The following is a 24,391-nucleotide window of genomic DNA, read 5'->3' on the forward strand; positions in this document are numbered from 1 at the left end:
CCCCCCCCCCCTTTGGGAGGGGGGGACCTTACTTCGGTCTCCCCCCGGGGGGGCACCCCCCCCCCCCCCCCCCCCCCCCGCACATCACCATTAGCTTCTTCCTCCCAAGCCCACAGGCCCTTCCTCCCTTGACCTCTAGACCAGTGGTTCTCAACCTTCCTAACGCCGCCACCCTTTAATACAGTTCCTCATGTTGTGGTGACCCTCAATTTCATTGTTACAAATGGAACATAATTAAAGCATAGTGATTAATCACAAAAACAATATGTAATTATATATGTGTTTTCCGATGGTCTTAGGCGACCCCTGTGAAAGGGTCGTTCGACCCCCAAAGGGGTCGCGACCCACAGGTTGAGAACCGCTGGCCTAGAACTTGTTTGCTAAGCCCGTTGCTTCTAGGAACTACTTTTCCTGCCTCTGTGATCTGCCCAATAAACATTCTCAGTTAAGGGGACAGAAGTTTTTGAAGAATGGTTCAGCCCTGGCCGATCTGGCTCAGTGGACAGAGCGTCGGCCTGCAGACTGAAGGGTCCCAGGTTCCATACTGGTCAAGGGCACATGCCTCGGTTGCAGGCTCGATCCCCAGTCGGGGGCGTGCAGGAAACAGCCGATCAATGATTCTCTCTCATCATGGATGTTTCTATCTCTCTCCCTCTCCCTTCCTCTCTGAAATCAATAAAATATGTTTTTTTAAAAAAGAATGTTTTAGTAGTGGAACCTAATAAAACACCCACTACTGGTAGAGACTCTACAAAAAAATAAATACTAACACTTTCGCACCCCCCTTCTAGCAAAATGTTAATACCTAAGAAACGTTTTCCTGTCTCTATTAAGTCACAGAAAAAACTGACAACACATTTTCCTAAACACGCCCTCCGTTTCCCACTGCAGGGCCACGCAGAGCTCAGCCTCACGTTCTTCAAACGCACGCTGCCGTGATCTGACTGACAATTCTTTCAAGAACATGTGTGCGAGCGTCCACTTTCCAAATGTTCCGAAGGGGAAGGAGTTTTAAGCCACGTCCACAGCTTTACACAACCTGCTGTTTAATGTGCATCTTCGAGGGCGGAGGGTGAGGGACCCGTGAGTCGGAAAGAATGTGCACCACGTGGCAGGGAGCGGACAGAGCCCTGGGATTCGGGGGAGCGTTTCCTTCCACACTGAGCGATGCTGGACTCACACTCACAACAGAGAAAAGCAAACAGCACCGAGCAGCTGAAAAGAGCGCCATCACAGGATGGTGACGGTGACGCCCGAAGAGGAAGCTCCAGGTGGAGGCTGCTCCCTGAAGAGGCAGAACGCACGTACCTGAGGGGATCGAAGGTGCAGAGGCACCAGCCCAGAGGGGGTGTCAGCCAGCACGTTGAAGTGGGGCGTCGGCGGGGGTCCCATTGCCATGGGCCGGCTTTCCGGGTCCACTTGGTAATTAACAAGGCCCCACTGCTCTAGGAAGGCGTGGACCCTGGAGAAGCAAGCTCCGAGTTACAGCTGGAGAACATGCCTTTTTATTTAAAAAACAAATAAACAAAAAACAAGCAAACATCTTCTCTAGGCGGTGCACCATGAGACGTCGTTGGCAATTCTGGTTTGTGGAGGGAGGGGGGTCTCCAGGCACCGCAGGCCGGGCATAGAGCCTCGTCTCCCATCAGCCATGAGGGCGAACACTCCGCTAGACCGGGAAGGACTCACACACCAGGCAGCCCACCTTCCGTCTCCCAGGCAGATCTGGGCACAGAGCTTACCCACTCCCCTCCCAGCCCACTCGCCACCACTAGGAACTGGGGCATTTGACAATTTGACTCTAAAATAAAAGATCATAAAATTCCAAAGCATCACCAATATTCAGCCCGAGTGAAAGACAGGAGACTGGGCTGTTTTTATCCAGCAAGGAAACATCGGTCCCTCGATCGGACCTCAGGCAGCAGGTCTAGTCAGTGAGCCTGCAGGGAAGAGGCAGGCAGCAGGCGTGTACCTCATCACAGCACACACGTCGCCAGTCAAGTTCCTCCGACAAGCGGTGCTGGTCAGATATTCTTGGGGGTTCAGGCGATATGTGTCAATCATAAAATTTCGATACGCCAAGTATCTAAAAAGCAATGGCAAAATTCTTAGGGTGGACACACATCCTTTCAGAAACAATAACACATAGAGCGAAAAATCTGCATATTCCTCACAACTAAATACAACAAGAAGTTAAACAACACTCCAACCAGTAAGTGACACTGAGTATTTAGTCAACCAGTGTAACCGGGTAGGGCCCCTAATATGCAGAACAACTCCTCACGAACGTGTGCACGAAGGAAGCTGGCCACGCTGACGTGAAGTAACATGGATACAAGCTGGGTCAGGTGAACGGAGAGCCGCCTGCAGCTCCGCTTACCCAGATCCCCTCCTAGCAGACGGCCCTGGGCCCACAGACTCCCACCCGAAGGTGGAAAAGACTGGTTCCGATCCACAGTTCTGGCTGACTCTACAGACGAAACTCTCGGACACAAAGGGCTGACGGTAGGGATCCAGCAATGTCCACGGTTTCGCCTCCGCGGGAGCCTGGGGGCCACTGTGCTGTCTCTGGCGCTGACTGCGTTGCCAGGCCTGGTGTGAGCACTCCCTGCCCTCCGCACTCAGCCCCACATGGCACGGCTGTCAGCGCCCGTTTTCAGGAGGAGACAGAAGCACCAGGTGACAAAGGTCTGTCCTGGGCCTCAGACCGGGGAGGGGCACGCTGGCTGGTGCGGCGTCTCCTCTCTACACTCTTCCTAGAGCCACGCGTGGACTTCGCTCTGCCTGACAGTTTCTCAGGCGCCAAACTCAGAGGTAACACAAAACATTTTTTGCCAAACTCAGAGGTAACACAGAACATTTTTTTTTTAAAGAGAGAAAAACAGATTGGGGGTCAGAGGAGACTCCACAATGTGCCCAAGCATTTTTGCCACAAAATACTTAAAGTAAGAGTGCGAAGAAGCTGGAGACGTAGCAACAGTTCTTGCAACAAAAGTCAGACAAAAGCCTGACTGGTTTGGCTCAGTGGATAGAGCGTCAGCCTGCGGACTCAAGGGTCCCAGGTTCGATTCTGGTCAAGGGCATGTACCTTGGTTGCGGGCACATACCCAGTGGGGAGTGTGCAGGAGGCAGCTGATCGATGTTTCTCTCTCATCGATGTTTCTAACTCTCTGTCCCTCTCCCTTCCTCTCTGTAAAAAATCAATAAAAAATATATATATATAAAAAAAAAAAAAAATTCTTGCAACAAAAGTCAGACAAAAGCCGGGGGGGGGGAGGTTGGCTGCAGGCGAGCGGGAAGGCAGTGCTCCAGCAGGGCCTGCAGAAGCACAGGGGCCAGCGCCGCCTGGAGGTGAGTCCACCGTTAAACGGACTGAAGTGCTAAAGGTGCTGCTCAGCAGGAGACTCCCAAGGACCCTGAGAACTTACAGACGCTGGCACCTCGCCAGTCAGGTGGCAGCACAGACCACAACTGGGCAGAGGAAGGAAGTACCAGGGCACTGAGGGCTGATCATGGCAAATCCGACTCTGGCTCCAAATGACTCCTGACAGCGTTTACAGCTTCAAGGCTGCGTTTCTCTCTGCCTCAAACCGCCCTGCACAGGCTCCCCCAGCCCATACGCATGATCCCATCCCCCCGCCAACAACCCACATCCTCCCCCCAACAGCCCCCATCCTCCCCCCCAACAACCCCCATCCTCCCCCGCAACAGCCCCCATCCTCCCCCCCAACAGCCCCCATCCTCCCCCCCAACAGCCCCCATCCTCCCCCCCAACAACCCCCATCCTCCCCCCTAACAACCCCCATCCTCCCCCGCAACAACCCCCATCCTCCCCCCTAACAACCCCCGGCACATGCGCATGATCCCATCCTCCTTCCCTAACAATTTAAACAAGAGACATCTATTTTGTAGTCACATGTATGTAACAGACAAGATTAACACTATCCTATCTAATAAAGAGGGGATATGCTAATTGACCCTCACGCCATCACAAAGATGGTGGTGCTCATGGCCAATATGTAGGGATATGCTAATTGACTGTCACACCCTCAAATATGGCGGTGCCCACAGCCACAAGATGGCAGTGCCCAGTCCCCTCAGCCCCCCCAGCTGCCCAGGGCCGCCCAAGGCTCAGGTAACCAGGGCCGGCTGAGGCTTGTGCTGCCGGCAGTGGCAGAAGCAGAGGTGTGATGGGGGCATCACCTTCCCCTGATCTGAGGGCTCCCGGACTGTGAGAGGGGGCAGGCCGGGCTGAGGGACCCCCCTCCAGTGCGTGAATTTTCATGCACCGGGCCTCTCGTGAAGATAATAAATGGAAAGATATTGATAGTATGATTGGTGCTGACTTATTTAGGGGTGAGGGTTTCTAGAAGTGTGTATTTAACAGGCCCCAGGCAAAGGCAAAATATGTGTCCTGACAACCTTCTTCCTCCCAGCAAGTCTTACTATTTCCAAGGCAAAAGCACAACCATACATCACGCAGCAAAGAGCGATTCCTGTGCAGCTGTATCATTCTCTCTGGCATCCTTTTAAGGACCAGTCATTCATCAGAAAAATAAGGTGAAAATTCCATTTTCTCCTCAATTATCCTATATAATAAAAGCCTCGTATGCTAAGTGTCCAGTCGTCCGGCTGGCAGTTCAACCAATCAAAGCGCAATATGCTAATGATATGCTAAGGCTGCTCCACCGCTCACTATGACGTGCACTGATCACCAGGAGGGAGATGCTCCGACTGGTAGGTGGGCTTGCTGCTGGGGTCCTGCTGATCAGGACTGAGCAAGATGGGCCGGACACGCCCTGGAGCCTTCCTTCGATCCCTCCCCGGCTGGCCAACCTCCTACGTCCCTCCCCAACCCCCATTGTGCATCGGTAGGGTCCCTCGGCCGGGCCTGCGCCCTCTCACAATCCAGGACCCCTCGGGGGATGTCAGAGAGCTGGTTTCAGCCCCAACCCGCAGGCCAGGCTGAGGGGACCCCACTGGTGCACAAATTCGTGCACCGGGCCTCTAGTTACATATAAGTATCTATAGCTCATAACACATATGTACATACAAGGTGGGAACTGTTAGAAAGTAACCTGAACAGTTTTAGTGAAAAACCATTACCATTACTGAACTCAAACTTTAGCTGCAAGAGCTGACATGTATGTAGTTCCAGGTTGAGAAAGAAAAAAATCTGAAGCAATTTCCTTGAGGTAAGGAATTCTGTGCAGCAGAGATATGAACACTGCTCTGAACGGAATAAAATATTTGCAAACATTAACTCAGAAGTATGCGTTAGGAACCCCGCCAAACACACAATTTCTCTGAAGACCAGCCCCACTAAGTATGTGGCGGTATCAGCATCCCATCAGCACATGTCACTCACATCTCTGGAGTCTTGGATTTGTTTTTTCCATTGAAAAACTCAGGGAGAGCACGCCGTTCAATCACGTGAATACTGGACAGAAAAGGAAAGAAGAGGACCGGGAGTAAGTACTCTCTGGAAAATAAAAATCTCAAAATGTGAGCTAAGCTTAAATTTCAAAGCAAAACTGTAAGTCTAAAAGGTGAGCGCTCCTCGCAAAAGCGAACTGGCTTTGCACAGCTCCTGCGTATTCGGTGTGTCACAGAGTTAAGGAAAGCGCTCCCTTCCTCACCCCAGTACCTTCTGTAGTTTTTCCACTCCTATAACCAAACTCAAAAAAGTGCTGTCAACACATTGAAAGCCACAGACTTTACTCAGCTGTTGTCATATACATAATGACTAGACGAGCTACAAGACAGAAAGAGCTCTTTGGAAATTGGGTGACAAAAATCACAGTAGTTGGCATGGCAACAAACTGGTAAAATGAAGGACAGGCCCGAAGACAATGGACTTCACAATAATCAGGTTCTCAGGCTCTTCACACCCCTGCACCGTCCTGTCCAGCCCTCAGAAACTTTGTGGTGAATTGAATTTTAAAAATTATTTAGGGGTTTACTGCTTTTAGAAAGATCACACAACCTTCATCTTTTTTCTTATTTACTTATTTTATTGGTCTATTGGGGTGACACTGGTTAACAAGATTAGTTTTCAGGGGTACAGTTCTCTATCTCTATACTGTATTGTGTGTTCACCACCCCAAGTCAAGTCTCTTTTCATCACCATTTACCACCTCTTAACGGTCTCCTATCTCCTCCCACCACCCTCTGGAAGTCACCATATTGCTGTCGTCTACGAGATGTGTATTTTGCTTAATCCCTGCCCCTTTTTCACCCCCGAGGATATTTTCCCCATAGATTTCAAGGAACGTTCCCCACTCCCAGTCCCACGTTCACAGAGGCAGGGCCTCCTCACCAGTTATAGTCAAACCAGGACGCGTAGCTGGGAATGATGATGTGATTGGTCTGCTCTGTCACGTTGTCTTCACCAGGGTCCACTGGCCGACTCGGATCCCCTTTGCTGGGGTCGTCATCTTCCTGCAGGAAAGAAGCCGAAGTGAAGAGAAAGAGAGAACTACAGACATGTAACAGCTTTCAAACCTCTGATATCACGTCCCAGAAAATGAAGCTATTGGTTCCAATTTCAAGGACCGGGAAAATAAATTTCAAGTGAAAACAGTCTTTCACAATCTTTAAGGCACCTTCACAAGCTGTCCAGGTGACACAGCAGATTTTACTCCTGCCTTTTACACGTGAGGGAATCAACACACACAAGGTAAGTGCCTCACAGCAAGGTTAGATCTCACGCTGATTAAAGAACGGCTGTTTCTACGGTGAGGCAGGCAGCTCACTGCCCACGCCTCTCACATGGCATGTTCCTTACTTGTCCAAATTACGCTTTACCTGGATCGGATCCCAAACCTGTTATTAGTTCTCAAGTTATTGTAAGGAGCTGACTCCAGGACATGAGCAAGGCATAATGACAGGGCCTCCCACCCCAAAGACTGAGCACCGAGCACCTGCTAACAACTCTGTGTGCACCATCTCACTGACGCCCGACAAGAGCAGCAGGTGCTACTCATCACCTGCTTTGTGGTGAGACAATGATACAGAGCTAACAAACGGTCACCAAGATATAACTACAGGGGGCCCAGCGAGAGGCCTACACTCTCAATCACTCCCGCTACTAAAAACTACCTGATTTATATCAGAATATAAATTATGGAGGCTTTGCAAGTGATTCCTCCTAAAAACCTGGTTTTCTAACAGTAATTTCAAAATCACTGCTTCCCCAGGGCACTGCTGGGAAGATGGAAATTTCCTTTTGATAAAACTTTGGGGTCAAGAAGCACAAATTCTTTGGGGGTATGTTAAAAAAGATATTTAAAATCACAAGGGCCTCAAAACAGAGTACTTCTAAGGACCTAACTGAATCGTTACCTTTCCTCCTGTTGTGACCGTCTCTTCATCCTGCTCATCTGTAAAACCAAAACACATCCTTTATTTAAAAAGCAGGGAAAGCTGTTTGGACTTCTTAGAAAGTGAAGGTTTCAGTAACTGACACTGGACAAAAAAAAAGAGAATGGAGAACTAAAGCAAACCCGCCTCAAATCATTCACAGAGGTGAGGAGAGATTCAAAGCATAAATAATTAAAAATTTCCAACACGAGGGAATTTCTAATTAATTACTGCTGGTCATGATCTTACCTACTAGGATAGGGGCTTCCCTAGGCTCTTGCCTCCTGAGGCTGTGAAGCAAGGAATGGCCTTTCGGATCCCAGAGGAAGTGTGGAAGGCATGAGGAGTGCAGAAAGCGGTTACGCTCCCTCCCCACAGACCACGTCCTGTAAGAGGGCTGGTACCTTGGGGCGAGGGGATGCAGGCCCTCAGTGTGGCCTCACAGAGGACAGGAGCAAACCCACGAGCAATTAAACCAGGCGCTGACTCCCCGGGAAGGGAAAGGGCCAGTGTGATAAAGGGGAGAGATTCTGGCACAAATGATCACATTAAGTTTCGGTGACATTTTGTGTTCTTTTTAATTACTATGATCGTCAGCAGTGACTAAGGCACTGCAAGTAACTTAACTACCAACAATTTCTTTAAAACTCAGAAATTCTGATTTATGTATAATATCAGAACATAGTATCATGATTAAAGACGGAAAAGAACGGATCACAGAAAATCAACGTTCCTAGTATGGTAGCAAACCAAACCACAATGCTGCTGAAGGGACTGCAACCGAGATCTGTTGGGAAGTACAGCAACTGAAAGCAACATTTCTCAATAAAGACCAACATCAGAGGAGCTGTTATCAGACAGGACACAACACAGACATGGGTAGATGTTTTTGATTTTACCTAGATCAGCTACAGTTCCTCCTTTCACAGGTGTATTCTCACTATCTTTCTTTGGATTTACTGGAAGAAAAAAAAGCATTGTTTCAGGGGGAAAGTTGTACTTGTTTTTAGGAGAAAAACAGAACAGACTAGATTTAAAAACACGCAAACCTCACTGCGAGCGCCCCGTCCCTCAGTCCTCACATCAAACCCCAACTCGAGAAGCAGCCCGTGCGATGTGACCCCACATCTGTAACTGATCACAAAGCACCCAACCTGCTCATCATAAAGGCAGACACAGAGAGCAAAACAGAAAAAGCAGCTTTCAATCCCTTTCCTAAGAAAAGCATGTTATTCGTTTCTTGTGTCTGTGTTGATTCACATTTTTGTGCCATTTGTTTAGATAAACTGAGGGAGAAATGATACCTTTTACACACCTAAGTGACTTTGAAACCTATTCTGAGGATGTAAAATCTTACATGAACGTTATTCCTACTGTCCTTCGCGCTCCACTTTCCTCATGTGACTGTGTGCCTGTGTGATGCTTCCATGTAATTCCTAGTTACAGTACGTCCCTTTCATTTTCAACAGATCCCGTGTGTCCGTGTATAGATTACAAAGTAACCAGCCCTATATTTTTTTATTGAAACCAGATCTTAACTTTCCACTATCCTATAATCAACATTCCTTTCTCCTTATCATCATGCATGTATAATGAGTATATATACATGGGTCTACATTTGAGCTGGCCATTCTATTCCACTGATGCATCCAGCCATTGCTCTGTCCCACCACCCTACACTGATCATGGTAGCTTTACTGGAGGCTCGATGCATGGAATGCGTGCAAGGGCTCGGCCCTCGCAGCCCCGGCTTCGTCCGGAAGGACATCTGGAAGGTCGTTCAGCTGTCCAGTCTAATTAGCATATTACGCTTTTATTATTATAAAAGATAGTTTAGGGATCTGTAAGGACTACCAGCACCTTCATAGCACTTTTATCTCAACTAAATCTGTTGATTACTTTTATAAACATTACCTTCCACATGACCTGTAAAGTACCTTTGTGTGGTCTGCAGTGCCCCATTCGACACAATGCAAGGATTTCAGAAATGCACGTGACGTGTTATAGGTGACTGCACGTTCCGTTACAAAAGACAGGAAAGGGCATACCTTACGTTATGGTAAATTTCACACCTTCTTCTCAACTAGACAATAGTGATTCTAAATTTAGTTGATAAATTAAGGATACATTTAATACTTACAACAAACTACAAAAAATTTAGGTAAAAAGCAAATAGAGAACAGGAAATCTGGAGACAAAGTATAGGCGTGGTTGCAGGGTGGGGGAGGGGTAATTTGGACCCGAGTAGGTACCAGGGTTCTTTTCAGGGGAACAGAAAGGTGCTGGAATGAAGAGCCAAGCCTCTGAGAGGACAGGCAACCCTAAACGTATATGCCCTGAATAGCAGAGCTTCAAAGCCACGAAAACAACTGCCCAGGAGTGAAGGACAATTTACAGGCCCACAGGCACAGTTAGGGCACATCCTCTTCCCAGGGACTGAGCTGAAACCCTAACTGGCACACAGAAAAGCACCCCGCTTTTCCTCATCTATATAGATTCTGTTGGGATTTTTAAAACATGAATTTTAAGGTATTACTAAATATAGACAACATTTTGGTCACAGTCTATCTTCTCAATAAACAAAAAGTACCAAAAGGTGGGGAAAGAGGAACTGCATAAATGCTAACATTAGAAGGGGGAATCTATTCGCACTTGAACGCTGAGAGGCGGGCACAGAGCGGGAAGTCAGCCCCAGGGCATTGCTGAGATGCCTCAAGCTTGCCGAACACCCCAGACCAGACAGGAGAGCACAAACCGTTTTTGGGGAGCACCACTTCCTCGATGTTGGGCACAGGTGTGGGGTCCTCCATGTCCTTGGTAAGGTCTTCTTGTTCCTCTTCCTCTTTCTGACTCCTGCGCTTCCCATAGAGACTAGCTTGGCTGAAACAGCAAGAGCACGTGAAAGATAAACAAGACGATGATAGCGATTCACAGCAAGCAGTTTCAGAGGCTTCCCCTTCATTGTAGTTAGAATCTATGCCCAGAATCACTTTAAAAGACAAGTGAAATCATATTAGACACATGCCCCGAAGTACAGCCAAAAGGAAAATAAAGTTACTAGGCACAGAAACAGACACAAAATCCTACCACACAAATTGCAGACCGTATCCTAGAAGAGGCTGACGTTGGTGTAAGGAGGAACATCTGCTATGGAAATGCGGGACGTATTTGCTCAGGTCATAAACCATCACTTACGTAAGATATTTTGTCAGAGATATAAAACACTGTATTTTCTTGGCTGTTTATATCATTCAAATACCAGGAAGTACAAAGCAGAATCAGTTAGGATGATACTAACCTGGTACTAATGCTTTCTGTAAAAACTGCCATTGCTCTTTCACCAATTCAATCACATCAATATTTATTGTCAGAACTAATACATGCCAGAATGCCTGTGAAAGTTCAAACAAGAATGGAATGGTTCCTTACCTTGAGGAATCATTACCTAACTCATACACGTGGTGCATGCCAATGCAGAGGAAGGAATAAAGGCACCAAGAAAATAAAGCTCAGAGAAACAGCCCAGACTGCAGGCGACAGCCAAGCCGAACCTTGGGAACAGTGACAATTCACTGAGAAGCAGGCAATGTTTCAGGATGATGAGTGAAGGCGTAAAGATGTAACTTGTTCAGGAGGGACTGACCAGGGGTGTGGGGATGGAGACACAGGAGGACCAGCCCGAGGCCTCCGCTCCGAGAGAACAATCACCCTTCCCTTCTAAGAGGGGCAGCATGTCGGTACTGGTTAGGCCAGCGATCGCCAACCTTCGGACCTCACGGACCACCAGAGATCCGCGGACCACCGGCTGGCGACCGCTGGGTTAGACAGGGATACAGGTTGAAATTTTCAAACAAAAATTACATGACAATTTTTAAAAGGCCTATGAACCTAAAGGTGGTGGGCAGATAAAATATGTAAAAAGGGAAGAAAAGATGCAGGGAAGATGAATAAAACAAACATTCAGAAAACAGATTTTGGTTAATATAGGACCCTAAGGGGAAACTTCAGTGAGCAAAGGCCCGCTCACTAGAAAACAGACACAGGCAGCTGAGGGACACACAGCAGTCATGGTAGGAAACTCAGCGGAGAGGCCGAATGCCGCCACCGTGAGCCCGGGAGGTGGCATTTCAGCCCAATGCCCACGAGCGCCCTGGGCCCCTGCTGGGCCCAACGGGAAGAGGAGCACATGGATTGCCAGCTTCTTCGCAGGATCGCAGGTGGGTCCGAAATATCTGAACATCAAGATTCAGCTTCGATATTTAAGAAATAAGGTTGCCCTCAATAATCCCTGAAGAGAAATCTACTTTTACGGTATTAACTTGGGTCTATACTGGGTCTTCCATGTCCTTGGTAAGGTCTTCACAATATACACGTACATGCAGCTTGAGAAAATAGTAAAATCATTTTTATGACTGTGGCTGGTTCATGAGTGTTATTTATAAATGTTATTAAAATATTTTGAGCTAACTATGGAAATTATTAAGTATTCTCTACCATTTATTAGGTGGATCTACTTCAGGCCATGCACTATACAGGGCCTTAAGTCATACGTTCATGTCCTGTATGAGTTATTTTGATCACAAATGGGACAGGTAACAAAATCAGAGAGACACGGACATTAACGAGGATGAGTGTAACGTCCTAAACCCTTTAGCAACCATCCTCAACACAGACGTAGACGCAGAAGAGAGACTGTATTCAGGGACGGAGCTCCCGCTGTGCAGGGCGCGCCGAGGACGCCCCTGGGGTCTGCCCGGCCGGCGCTTACCCTTTCTTCCCGCTCTTCTTCCGTGACTCTGTGGGCGTGGGGGGTGGCGGGGAGGGCGAGTGCTTCCTCTTCCGAGCACTCGCTGACGCCTTCCTATCTCTCCTCTCGGGACTTCTCACTGGCTGGAAGAGGTAAATGGAAATGAGCAGCAGCCAGCTCTGTCGTCGCCTCAGTTTCTACGAGCCCTTGCCCCAAAGTGCATTTTCACAAAGACAGTAACAAACACACGAGCCCAGAGCAAAGGCAGGGCACATCACCAGCATCCTGGCCACCCGCAGCCAAGAGACTTCCCGCCTTCAGGTGCCGCGTCACCAACGGAACCGCCAGCACTAGCCCCAGGCCTCCACTTCGCTACAGAACAGACCCGCCCGAGCCCACCTCGAAAACGACCCTGCTCACAACCGGGGCTTCCAGGTGGGAAAAACATGTCCAGCAATTAGTAGAAAAATATAAAACTTGTTATTAAATTAATAAAATACAAAGACAGGCTGAATAAGCTTGGGAAAATGTTCCAGAAACTACTCCTAATTCGTCAGTAAAATAAAGATAAAAGATAACTTTGATACAAAAGATGTGAAATAAGATTGCAAAGTCAACCTATAAGACTATCCCGACTTGCAGGTGGCATTAACCCTCAGAAATCCACAGAACAACTACCCCAGCTAACAGGTGAGTTCATCAGTGCAGGGTACAGATCAATATACAGAAGTCAACCTGTAGAAGCCAAGTGCCAATCTACACAACAGACACAATAAAGAAAACCCCCAAATGATCCAAAGAATGGAATCTGAGGTGTCCCTCGCTCCCAAATATCAGAGCTGAAGTATCAATTAAACTTCCATCTTTCGGGCCAGTCAGAGGGGGACCTGAGCATCGTAAGAGCCAGGAAGAGAAGTTTGGAAGAAAACCTAAACTACACACACCTTGGATTAGTATGTAAATCTGAAGTTAAATTTTTTAAAGGCATATTAGATCAATTTTATATAATCCCCCCTAAAGATAAGTGAATAAACAACCCATCTAAATTTATAAGGGGTGGACAGGAACAGGCCAGTTCAATGATGTGATATGGAAATTAGAATATTCCTGATGACACAAAGATTTGGTTTGAAATGCATTAAGGGAAAACAAATATGTAAACATATTAGAGAAGGAGGCCAAAATAAAAAAATTTAAAGTGATATTCCAAAGCAAATAGGAACAAACTAAAAAATGAAAAAAAAACTAGTTTTAAAACAGTCTTAAAGATAAAGAGCACACAGTGTGACAGAGAAGAAACACATGGGGCTGAACACAGCATGAAGGACCCGCACTTTCTAAGTGAAAGGTTAAAGGTGTATTTGTCTCAAAGATTTAAGAAAAACTAAAATAAAAAACAAAACCCCCAGATTTGACTGTCCCCATTGAAAGGGACTCTAGAATCGCAGGGTAGAGGCCACCACAAACCCAGCTGCCTTCTCGGCCTCCGGGCTCTCAGTGACACGCCCACCCCACCAGCTGTGACCTACAAGGAGCCACAGGCAAGGGGTTGGTGGGTGGGCTTCTTAAACGAGCAGAGCATTAAAGAGCACGTCTTCCACCTCAAAAACGGACTCAACTGTCACTGAGACCTTTGAGGCCTATGCTTTGTACTGACCACTGCATGTGAGTAACAAAGCCATTCAAAATATTAAAACTAAATGAGTCTTCCCTTGGGAAACCAACAACTCAGTTAAATTACCCTGTGATGTATTTGGAAATCAAATTAAAACTCAGCTCTCGAGGCCATAACCAGCTGGACCACGGTCATGCCGCACGGCCACTTCTAATCTTAGTGACCCCGACTTGCCCGGCCCCTTCGTGGAGGTGCCAGCTCCTGAGACGGCACCACTTTCACATGCACTCGAGGGCGGATGCACCTGGGTTTGTATGTGACCGTTTATCAATGAACATTTGAGAACATTCAGGCCAAAAAAGAAGAAACACCTAGTAGAGAAAAATGGTGCCGAACCAAATACCTCTTCATTCTTTGTTGAAATTCGCTGTCGAAAACTCACGGGCTTCCTGTTCTCATCCACCTCGTAGTCCTCCTCATTCATCCATTCATTGAACACATCAGTGTCCAAAATCCATTTTGCATGAACCTAAAACCACATTAAAGCAGGAATACCTACATAAATAATGAAATCACTTGCATCTAAGAGTATTAAAAAGAGGCTATAAAAGTACTTAACAGAAAAGAAGCTGATTTATTATTCTAAAATCCTAAACTGCGTATTACAAGCTTAAAACGTAAGACAATGACAGCCTGGCCGGTGTGGCTCAGTGGTTGAACATGGATCTATGAACCAGGAGGTCACTGATTCCTGGTCAGGGTACATGCCCGGGTTGCAGGCTCAATCCTCAGTCGGGGGCGTGTAGGAGGCAGCCAATCAATGATTCTCTTCATCTCTCTCTCTCCCTCTCTGAAATCAATAAAAGTATTTTTTATAAAAGATGAACAATTACATGTGAATGGCCACTTAACCATTTTATTCCATGTCTTTTCCCAAACAAACAAGAGTAAGAAAGCACCGCTGGCTTTGCGTACACTGAGGCTTTGATAACTAAGAGCTAATCATGTCATCTTTTTAAAAAATACAAACGAGGGAAAGGAAGGACGCTGAAGCCGCCGGCAAGTGGAGAGGGAGGGCCGGGGTGGAAGAGCATTGCTGTGCCATCGTCAGAGATGGGTCAGCAGGAGCGGAGTGGATGCTAATGGGCGGCTGAGGGCTTGTCGTGAGGAGCAGGGTGTCTGCCTGGTCTAAAGCACCTCACGACTGCGTCCAGGCTGCCCGTGGGGGATAAGCCGGCAGTGGGAGCCGTCGGACAACACCCCGACTGGGTGACGCCACCACAGGCAGGAGCGGACGGCACACGATGCCGAGGACACGACCTCACCCCGCAGCTCTGTCTGGGGCATAAGCTGAATTAGCCAGGAGAAAAGGGCAGAAACTCCCATGAGAAATACTCCTTTGGAATGAGAACACATCACAAAGGCTGTGGTGCTTCGCAGGCAGCAGGCAGCAGGCCCGTCTCCAGCAGGAAGGCGCTGTGCTGCGGGGAAAGCACTGCCCGCAGGACTGACAAGGCCTCAGCGGCCTCTGGCCCCGCGTCCGAGGCTTCGCTTGCTGGAGCCTCTCTGTGCCCTGGGGCCGGCAGCGTCCTGGCAGCGGGGTGTGGGGACCCACCAAGAAGGCACGTGCAGCCGAAACCGGTTTGGCTCAGTGGATAGAGCGTCGGCCTGCGGACTGAAAGGTCCCAGGTTCGATTCCGGTCAAGGGCATGTACCTGGGTTGCGGGCACATCCCCAGTGGCAGATGTGCAGGAGGCAGCTGATCGATGTTTCTCTCTCATCGATGTTTCTAACTCTCTATCTCTCTCCCTTCCTCTCTGTAAAAAATCAATAAAATATATAAAAAAAAAAAAAAAAAGAAGGCACGTGCAGATTCCCACAGAAGTTATAACCCCATGAAGGACTCTGCGTAGATGAGGAAGGCCGGGGTCAGAGTGCAAAGTGCTCTTGGAACGCAAAGAATTTCTCTGGGCTGAATTCCACGGAACTTGGTCACTGACCTGAGTTCCTGAACTATGAAACATGAACACTTGGGCTAAGGAATAGTTTCTCTTGATAAATAAACAATAAAGAAATACTGTGAACAGTAAAAAAATAAAATAAAAATTTTTTTAAAGTTAAAGAAAATTAAAGACATGGCATATGAATCCAATACCTGATATCAGACAGGATTCTGTATTAAAGAGAAAAAACTGCTATAAAAACATTGAGTCAAATGGCAAAATTGGAATGTAGATAGTAGCTTAAAGCATGTGTTAATGTTAATAAAGTTAAATGTACTAAAAACCTGTACTGCGCTTCTGTATAAGAATTCCTTATTCTTAGGAAACACACACTTATATTTTGGAGTAAAAGTCCATGACGTATGCATTTTTATCTTAAACAGTTCAAAGAAAAAAATACACACAGAGATTATACATTCAAAAAGGGAATAAAATGTTAACTGTAGGCAAATCTGGATAAAGGTATGCCATGTACTATTCTTATTCTTGCAACTTTTCTGTGTGACATTATTCCAAACAAACACTTCTTAAAAAGCAGACTAATTTTTGTCAATCCCATTTTCCTATGAAATCTGAAGCTCAAAGGCTAGGTCTTTCTGAAAATCACACCATTAAAATTGGATGAACCAGACCTAATATCAAATATTTTGATTCAGTTTAGGTGCTCATCATCTGTAATACTAAAAGCATAATATGCCAATCGACTGAATGGCTGAACAGTGGAACGACAGTCCAGACGACCCTCAGGACGAAGCCGGGGCTGTGAGGGCGGTGCCCCTCGCACGAATCTGTGCACAGGCCTCTAGCGCTCTATTAAAGGGTCAATAAAACCATGGCTCCCTGCCACTGCTCCTGGGAGCGGCCAGAGCTCTCTGCTGAAATGCTGGCTCCAGGGCTGGGACATAAAAGTGACCAAGCGCGTGGGGAGCATCTTTCTGTCCCAGAAGGTAGGGAGCTTGCAAGCACATATCAAATCATGCCCAAAGGCCACACGAGGCAGCGTAGACGTTCCCATGGGCCAAGGTTCAGACAATTCATCAGAGGGAAGCACGGCCGGACGGCCAGCGCTCCACACGTGCACAGTGACACTGCGAACACACGTGGGAGGAAGAGGGATGCCGACTCCAAGCGCAGAATGGACAGCGGGAGAGCACCAGTCAGAACTGACTGAGTGAGGCAGGAACTGCTAACGGACCAGGGAAAACTCAGCATAAACTTCCTCTATCACTGGAGCAATTGGTGGAAATGGAAAATGGGCCCGGTATAAGGTAATAATATTGTTTTAAGAATTTCCTGAAATAATTAATAACAGGGAAATTTGGAAGAAAACTATAAAGTAATACCTTTTTATTACTCATACAACTTTCCAAATTCTTTCCACATTGAAAGCTGAAAAATACATGAGTTGATGCAGGGACCCTGCCACCGTAGCAGAAATGAGCAGAGAAACAGGTCTACTGCAATAAAGCAGCGTGGGCACTGCTTCCGGCCGTCCTGAGTGACAGCAGCCGTGACGCTCAGCCACACCCCACACTCCTCCCTCGGCTCCTCAAACCCTGGGCGCTGGGTCTCCTCATCACACATCACTGCAGACGCTGCATCTGCGACCTAGAGAATAAGGCCTTCGTGCCATGGACAGCTCTTAATGAGTAAGAAAGGAAGACCACCATTCCGTGTCTCCTTAAAAACCTTGGGGAGAATAGCCGAAAAGAGCTACGAGGTCACATAAGAATAATTTTTTTAAAAAAAGAAGCTTTCACCTTCCACGGCTTTTCTGGAATTGGTGGATCTTCAATTTCCGCATCAACATCATTACTATGGACCCAAGTATCATAGCTATAAAGGAAATGAGAAAAGGAAAAATCAATTAGATCCCAAATTCATTCACTAAAAAGACTTTGATGAAAATGTAAAAATGTATTTTAGAGAGACTATTAGGATCTAGTAACAGAAATTTATCATACACTTTTTAAAAATATATGTATTTCTATTATTGATTTCAGAGAAGGGAGAGAGATAGAAACATCAATGATGAGAGAGACATCGATTGGCTGCCCCCTGCACACCCCTCACTGGGGATCGAGCCCACAACCCAGGCATGTGCCCTTGGCCGGAATCAAACAGTGACCTCCTGGTTCATGGTTGACGCTCAACCTCTGAGCTACGCCGTCTGGGCTGTCATACACTTTTGTCTCCATCGCTCTGACAGGAAAACTCTGTGTAGGGTCGACAGTCGTCTTCACGTTGCTCAACCTCAAGTTCAAGCCTCGTCCACGGAACTTCAACAAGCTGATCACGCTCCTCAAAGCGTTTCCCTGGCTTGGCCTCCATGGCAGCGCTACCGACTGGCGTTCCTCCGGCACCACCTCTCCTCAGTCTCTACTGCCAGCTTCTCCTCTTCTCCCAAACTCATCAATACTGGGAGCCCCCACCCCCCGTTTTAGTTTTTGAACAACCATCCTCTTCTCTCCTTCACTTGGTCTCCCGCAGCCGACGGCTTCACAGACACGACCCCTTAAACCAGTGGTTCTCAACCTTCTGGCTCTTTAAATACAGTTCCTCATGTTGTGGTGACCCCCAACCATAAAATTATTTTTGTTTGTTGCTACTGTTATGAATCGTCATGTAAATATCTGATATGCAGGATGGTCTTAGGCGACCCCTGTGAAAGGGTCGATCGACCGCCAAAGGGGTTGCGACCCACAGGTTGAGAACCGCTGCCTTAAACCCTTTCCATCGGCCCTCTCCTCTGAGTTCTGGACTCATGAATCCCACGGTCCACTCACATCTCCGCCTACAGGCCTAGCAAGGCTTTCAAACCTCACACCCTCCAAACTCAATGTGATGCCTCCGGACCCCAGCGATGAGCTCAGCGACGCTGGCTGACATCCTGCCTCCACTCTCCTGTCCCACAGCAGCCGTCAGAACGCCCGCCAGCTCCAGCTGCAAAGCAGGTCCAGAACCCAGCGCTTCTACCCTTCCTGCTGCCCAAAGCCCGGGAGTCCACTTCTCACACGGCAAACAGTGGTTCTTCTGAAAACTCAGCCAGTCCACAGCGCTCTGTCTCCAGCGCTCTCTGCTCCCTCGATGCATCTGAGCCGCTTCCTGGGGCTTCAGGGCCCCTCTGCACATGCCAGGCCCTCCCACAGGTGCCTCACCACCCGGTTATGCCTCGGCTCACTTCCCTTATCTTCACACCGCTGAGCTCAATAGCTCAAAGCCTCACCAGCGAGGTCCAATTCACGGATGAGTCATTCATTCCCCCTGTGCCTCCACCACTTTGAAAAAAGCAAAACAGAACCTTCCAGATTAAAGCGCTGTCAGTGCTGCCACCCTGGCCAACAGCGGTTTCTAAAGGGAACCAAGTACGGTCACCAGCGCTGCTTCCTGCAGCCGCTGCTGGAAGTCAGTCCCAAAGCTTCTGGAACGAGCAGGCGCTGCACCCGTCACAGCACCTCGCGCCTAGGCCGTTCCACACCAGGCGAGGGAAGCAGCTCCTCGCGAGTGAATAAACCGCACCAGCTACAGGCGGCACCGGGAGGAGTTCCTGGTGACCCATATCCTAGTGGCTGAATGAGGAGGACTACGAGGTGGATGAGAACAGGAAGTCCCGAGGAGAAGATGCTCCACAGGCAGGAGCGAGGGCACAAGCTCTAGCCAGTAAGTGAACTCACCGGCCCCTGGAAAGACCAGACTCGAGCAGCCAGGACAGCTTCTCTGACACGTAGAAAATGCCGGCAAAGAGCGACCGTGTCCCATGTGACGTCTGAACACGGACTTCAGCCCTTGCTCACAATGCCTGTCGTAGACCTGAGTTTCCATCTAAGTGTTTTAAAGGACAGGCTGCTTTCCCACCACAGTCCCTGCAAAGCTGAAGGCGCTCACAGTGCCAAGGGCCACTCGAGGCTCAAGGCTACAATGCTGCATAGGAAGTATTATTTCTGCCGAAACCTGTTTGGCTCAGTGGATAGAGCGTCGGCCTGCGGACTGAAAGGTCCCAGGTTCGATTCCAGTCAAGGGCATGTACCTGGGTTGCGGGCACATCCCCAGTAGGAGATGTGCAGGAGGCAGCTGATTGATGTTTCTCTCATCAATGTTTCTAACTCTCTATCTCTCTCCCTTCCTCTCTGTAAAAAATCAATAAAATATACTTTAAAAAAAAGAAAGTATTATTTCTAAAGAACCTGCTCATTTAAAGTAGTCAATTGTGGTTCAAAAGAGGTTGGTTAGCAAGCTTACTGGATTTGGTTCTAATTAACCCAAACGTATAAAGACTGTGCACATACTGTTAAAATTTCGAACGTAAGTGAAGGTATATTTCCTTCTCTAAGAAATGTATCCGCATGTGAAAGAAAGTCACTCGGACAGGTCACCCTAACACAGTCATAAACCCCAGGAAGGACACCTAAGCCGGCCTCTCCCAGCAGACGGAGGAGCTCTCCGGCAAGCGCAGCGAACACGTCAGCTTGTTAAGAAAAGTAAAGCCATGTGGCTCCACGCACTGCACAACGTCAGTGAGGAAACGGCCAATAAGACTGAAGAGTGAGATCAGCGACCAAAACCAAGCCAACAAGTGGCCACTGTCATGAAGGGAAGCGGAGTGACGGGCGCGCGGACCGACCTCCGCCCGGCCGCCTTACCTGTCGGGGTACGACCCCCAGTGCACCAGCACCTGCTTGTCCCTCCTCATCACGGGTCGCAGCCACTCCTCTGAAAGGCACAAGGAACATGCAGTCACGCCGACACGGTGGATGAACGGGCTACTGTTTAGACTTCATTTTACTCGGTTTTGGGTTTGCTCCGGAGCCCCCCCAGTCTTCTCCTGGTTGGATGCTCTCCACCATCTGCTAAGGGGAGCTTTCCAGCTGTGCCCTCAGACCGACTGGGCTCTAGGCCTGATTCTCCCTCAATCCTGACAGAACCGACTGTCCATCCGGAGTGCGCCCTCCCACCCGCCTGCCTGACCTGCCTGCGCTTCCAGCGCATCAGGACCACACCTGAGGCCTCACTCCCAGGCAGGTCCCCGCCCTCTGCTACGCGCACGCGTCTCTCAAGTGCAAGTCAGGCTGCGACTCCTGATGGAAGTTGTACCAGAACCTTCTTCCTCAGGTTCACTCTCTCCGGCTTCGATGGCGCTCTATGGCGCGACGTCCCAGCTTCACCAACAGCACTGTTTCTGTTCTCTAATGGCCGCCTGTTGGCTCAGCCTCCCAAGGAGACTGTCAGCAGTGGTCCTATCAGACGCTTTCTATTCCAGCAGCCTCACCAAGGAAAAGGAGGGCACCGTTCCTGCCGCCAGGTGACCACTGTCGATGTCAGTTAATCCCACCTGCATCTCAGCACCAGTTACGCTGCGGCCGTTGGTAGTCTGAACTTAGCTGAGAACACTCGTTTCTAATACTTGTTTCTAATGAAGCCTCTTGAAACCCAAGAAAAAGCAGGCCTTATCTAAGTGAAATCAGCTAAATAAAACGACTTTCCACGCCCATTTCAACATAACAAGCCCCTGCACTGACTCAGCTGGGAAGCCCCGTGCCTGTGCTGTGTGAAGCACCCAATGGCCGACCTTCTCGTATCGACAGTGAAGAGGAAGAAACCAGGCCCTGACCCTGAACCCGACACCCAGAACGGCCAGGGGACAGTGGAGGAGGAGCCCCTGGGCCTTCCAGAACCGCCTGCTTCAACAGAATACCCTGCGCCTGCCTAACGAGTCAGAGCTGCCGCTCGGGCACGAATACGGCCCCAGCTGCACATTCCTCTCCACCAAATGACCAGCACTGCCCACCCCACACACCTGCCCAGCACCTTCTCCTTCACCCACACATCAAACAAAGCTCTTCACCCGACTCACAGCCTCACCTCCCCCCACCGCCTACTCTCCTGAGACATAAAGCCCAACTCGGCCACTTGCTTTTCCTCAAACTCCATAATGTATTACCTCTGCTTTTCCTTATTTTGTACCTCTTCTAGCATCTCACACTCCAATTCTTTTAATATCTTAAGACCTATTAAATAGCATCACCTTTTATTTTAAACTGTAACTAACCCTCAGAGAAAGGCACACTGCATTTCGACACGGTCTTTACTGTGCTGTGGCTGTAGTGACCGTCTGCACACTCCCCTGACAGCCACTGGTTCTAAGGAAAGCCCCACAATGTGCAGAATCATGTGTCATACTTTAAAGATAACCTTCAATATATTACAAATTAAATTTAAATGCTGCCTTCTAACGATTACTCCAACTACTAATAGCAATACCTAGCAAACATCAGTAAACTAGCTTGTATTGAAATACACAAAGAAAGAACGCTCACATGAATAAGAAATTACTAAATAGCTAAGATGCAACAACTGCAGTTCAAACCGTTTGTAAAAGGCACTGTTTTCAATACATTCACGATCTAAGCATTTATACCAACTATTAGAGAAGCCTTAGGAGAGGTAGCCAGACCGAATCAACACCGGAACATTCACAGCTACCCAGCACCTCCACCCAGTGGCAACCAGCTGCTACTACCTCAGAGGACAAAGCTGAGAAACGCTAAGGGCAGCGTGAGGTTTCTCAAAGCACAACAATCAGAGCTGAGATCGTGAATCCAACTTTCAGCTCCCAAGCTACCGATGAAAAGGCCTAAACTACGAAACGCTTAGAACAAGTTAGGTGTAAACTTCATTACTCTGCTGAGGCAATGGTTTTTAGATTTGACACCAAACACACAGGCAGCCAACCAAGCCAACCAACCTACCCTCCTGTCATTGCTTTGACATCTGTACAACTTAGAAAGGCCCTCCTCCCTCCCCTGGCACGTTCCTCCGTTAAGCCGAGCAGACCAGCACCACAGAGAGCAGTCTGTGCTAAGAACCATCTGACACTGCTGAGCACCGTGCTACTGTACAGACCAGTGATGGCGAACCTATGACACGCGTGTGAGAGGTGACAAGCGAACTCATTTTTTTGGTTGACTTGTCTTTGTTAAATGGCATTTAAATATATAAAATAAATATCAAAAATTTAATTATTTGTTTTACTATGGTTGCAAAGATAAAAAAATTTCTATATGTGACACGGCACCAGAGTTAAGTTAGGGTTTTTCAAAATGCTGACACGCCAAGCTCAAAAGGTTCGCCATCACTGGTATAGACTGTATTCATTAATTGTCCTCTTAATTACTTATTTCCTTTATTCTGTAGCTTTATTAATTGTGCTCTTAATTACTTATATTTTTTGTTCTCTAGCTTTAGTTTGATGTTATTTTTCTAATTTCTTGAGAAAGATGTGTGGACCACTGACTTTTCAGTCTTTCTTCTTCCCCAATATACACATTTAAGACCTAAATTTCCCTCTAGATATAGCATCAGCTGCAACCTGAAACGTTAATTTTCTTATACTTCCTTAATTTCGTAATTATTCGGATCCAAAGACTTTCCATTTCCATTGCAATTTCTTCTTTCATCCATGGATTACATGGCAAGATATTTCTTAATGTTCACGCATATGGAAACTGTCTGTAATCTTGTTATTGACTTACAGCATCTCTGCACTGGTAAGAACAGTGCAGGGAATTAGCGAGTCAAGTCTCATATAATTTGCCTCCTTATATAGATATTCTATGGGGATGGATATGTTATGCTTAAGAATAGATCTCCACATAGGAGAACTATTTCTCAATCTAAATTAACTTGGTTAATTAATAATTCACATTTTGATTCCCAACTTTCCAACCTTTGAAAGAATGGTTAGCAGAGGTCAGGTGCCATAGCTCTGATGAACTCTGGCTACTGACCAAATCCACTTTCAGGTCGCAGGGCTGAATGCCAGAGTCGAACCCATTAGACAATCCCGACTGGTATTTCCGAGGGGCCTGTTTACCAGAGACGCTCTATCTCGCAATGTCTCTTAATTTTCAGAACACAGGGGACACAGGAACATTAGCTACGTTAATGCACAGGCATGGCTAGACTTAACACCCAGATGATAACTGCCAACAAATAAATAAAAGTCTAATGATTAGAAAGTTGGACATTACAGAATTAGTTTACTTTTCCCAATTCAAAATAAATAAAAAATTATAAATTTAAATAATCTGTGGAATTTAATACTTGTGACTCTCTTTCTAAAATAGCTGGTTATACTATTTAACCCTCTGATGATATAACTTAGAATCCAGTGAAGTCTGAGCTCATCAGATCACAACCAAAAACTCACCATCCTCTTGTGAGGAAGGATGCGGGTAAATGTGGTGGGAAGCTTTCGACTTCTCGTCAGTGAATGTGCCCTGAAAAGGCAATGAACACATAACGTGAAAATAAAGCACGTGCCAGCAAACCACAAGAGGCCAGACACAAACAGCCCAGGAACTGCAAAGGCATTATTTTACTTATATTTTAAAAGTATTATTTTAAGACTACAATATTTTTATTATTTTTAGTCAAAGTAAGAGATAGGAATTAACAAGAACAAAAATTATCAACAGTTTACAGTGTTCTCTAAAAAAATAACACAAGTGCCCTCCGCTAATTCTCTATGTATCTCTCTCAGGGTAACCTTATTCTCAGTAATACTAGAGGCCTGGTGCACGAAATTCGTGCAATGGCTGGGACGGGGGATCCCTTCATCCTGGCCTACGCCCTCTCACTCTTTACTGCCTGCCTGCTTGCTGCTCC

The 24,391-nt window shown here is 47.5% G+C and overlaps 1 protein-coding gene across 1 annotated transcript in view; it reads right to left on the bottom strand.

Annotated features, from left to right (window-relative positions):
• Positions 1 to 24,391, bottom strand: part of SMARCC1 (SWI/SNF related, matrix associated, actin dependent regulator of chromatin subfamily c member 1) — a gene marked incomplete at its 5' end in the record, with an annotated part of 78,921 nt that overhangs the window by 44,026 nt on the left and 10,504 nt on the right. Inside the window, 12 exons of the mRNA XM_023745470.1 lie at positions 1,309 to 1,462; positions 1,973 to 2,086; positions 5,369 to 5,440; positions 6,320 to 6,441; positions 7,345 to 7,382; positions 8,262 to 8,321; positions 10,118 to 10,242; positions 12,131 to 12,252; positions 14,128 to 14,253; positions 17,488 to 17,563; positions 20,368 to 20,437; positions 23,934 to 24,003. Coding sequence (XP_023601238.1) covers positions 1,309 to 1,462; positions 1,973 to 2,086; positions 5,369 to 5,440; positions 6,320 to 6,441; positions 7,345 to 7,382; positions 8,262 to 8,321; positions 10,118 to 10,242; positions 12,131 to 12,252; positions 14,128 to 14,253; positions 17,488 to 17,563; positions 20,368 to 20,437; positions 23,934 to 24,003 — 1,149 coding nt within the window. The remainder of the gene's footprint in view (positions 1 to 1,308; positions 1,463 to 1,972; positions 2,087 to 5,368; positions 5,441 to 6,319; positions 6,442 to 7,344; positions 7,383 to 8,261; positions 8,322 to 10,117; positions 10,243 to 12,130; positions 12,253 to 14,127; positions 14,254 to 17,487; positions 17,564 to 20,367; positions 20,438 to 23,933; positions 24,004 to 24,391) is intronic.

Source organism: Myotis lucifugus, unplaced genomic scaffold (assembly GCF_000147115.1).
Source record: "Myotis lucifugus unplaced genomic scaffold, Myoluc2.0 scaffold_547, whole genome shotgun sequence".
Lineage (NCBI taxonomy): Eukaryota > Metazoa > Chordata > Mammalia > Chiroptera > Vespertilionidae > Myotis > Myotis lucifugus.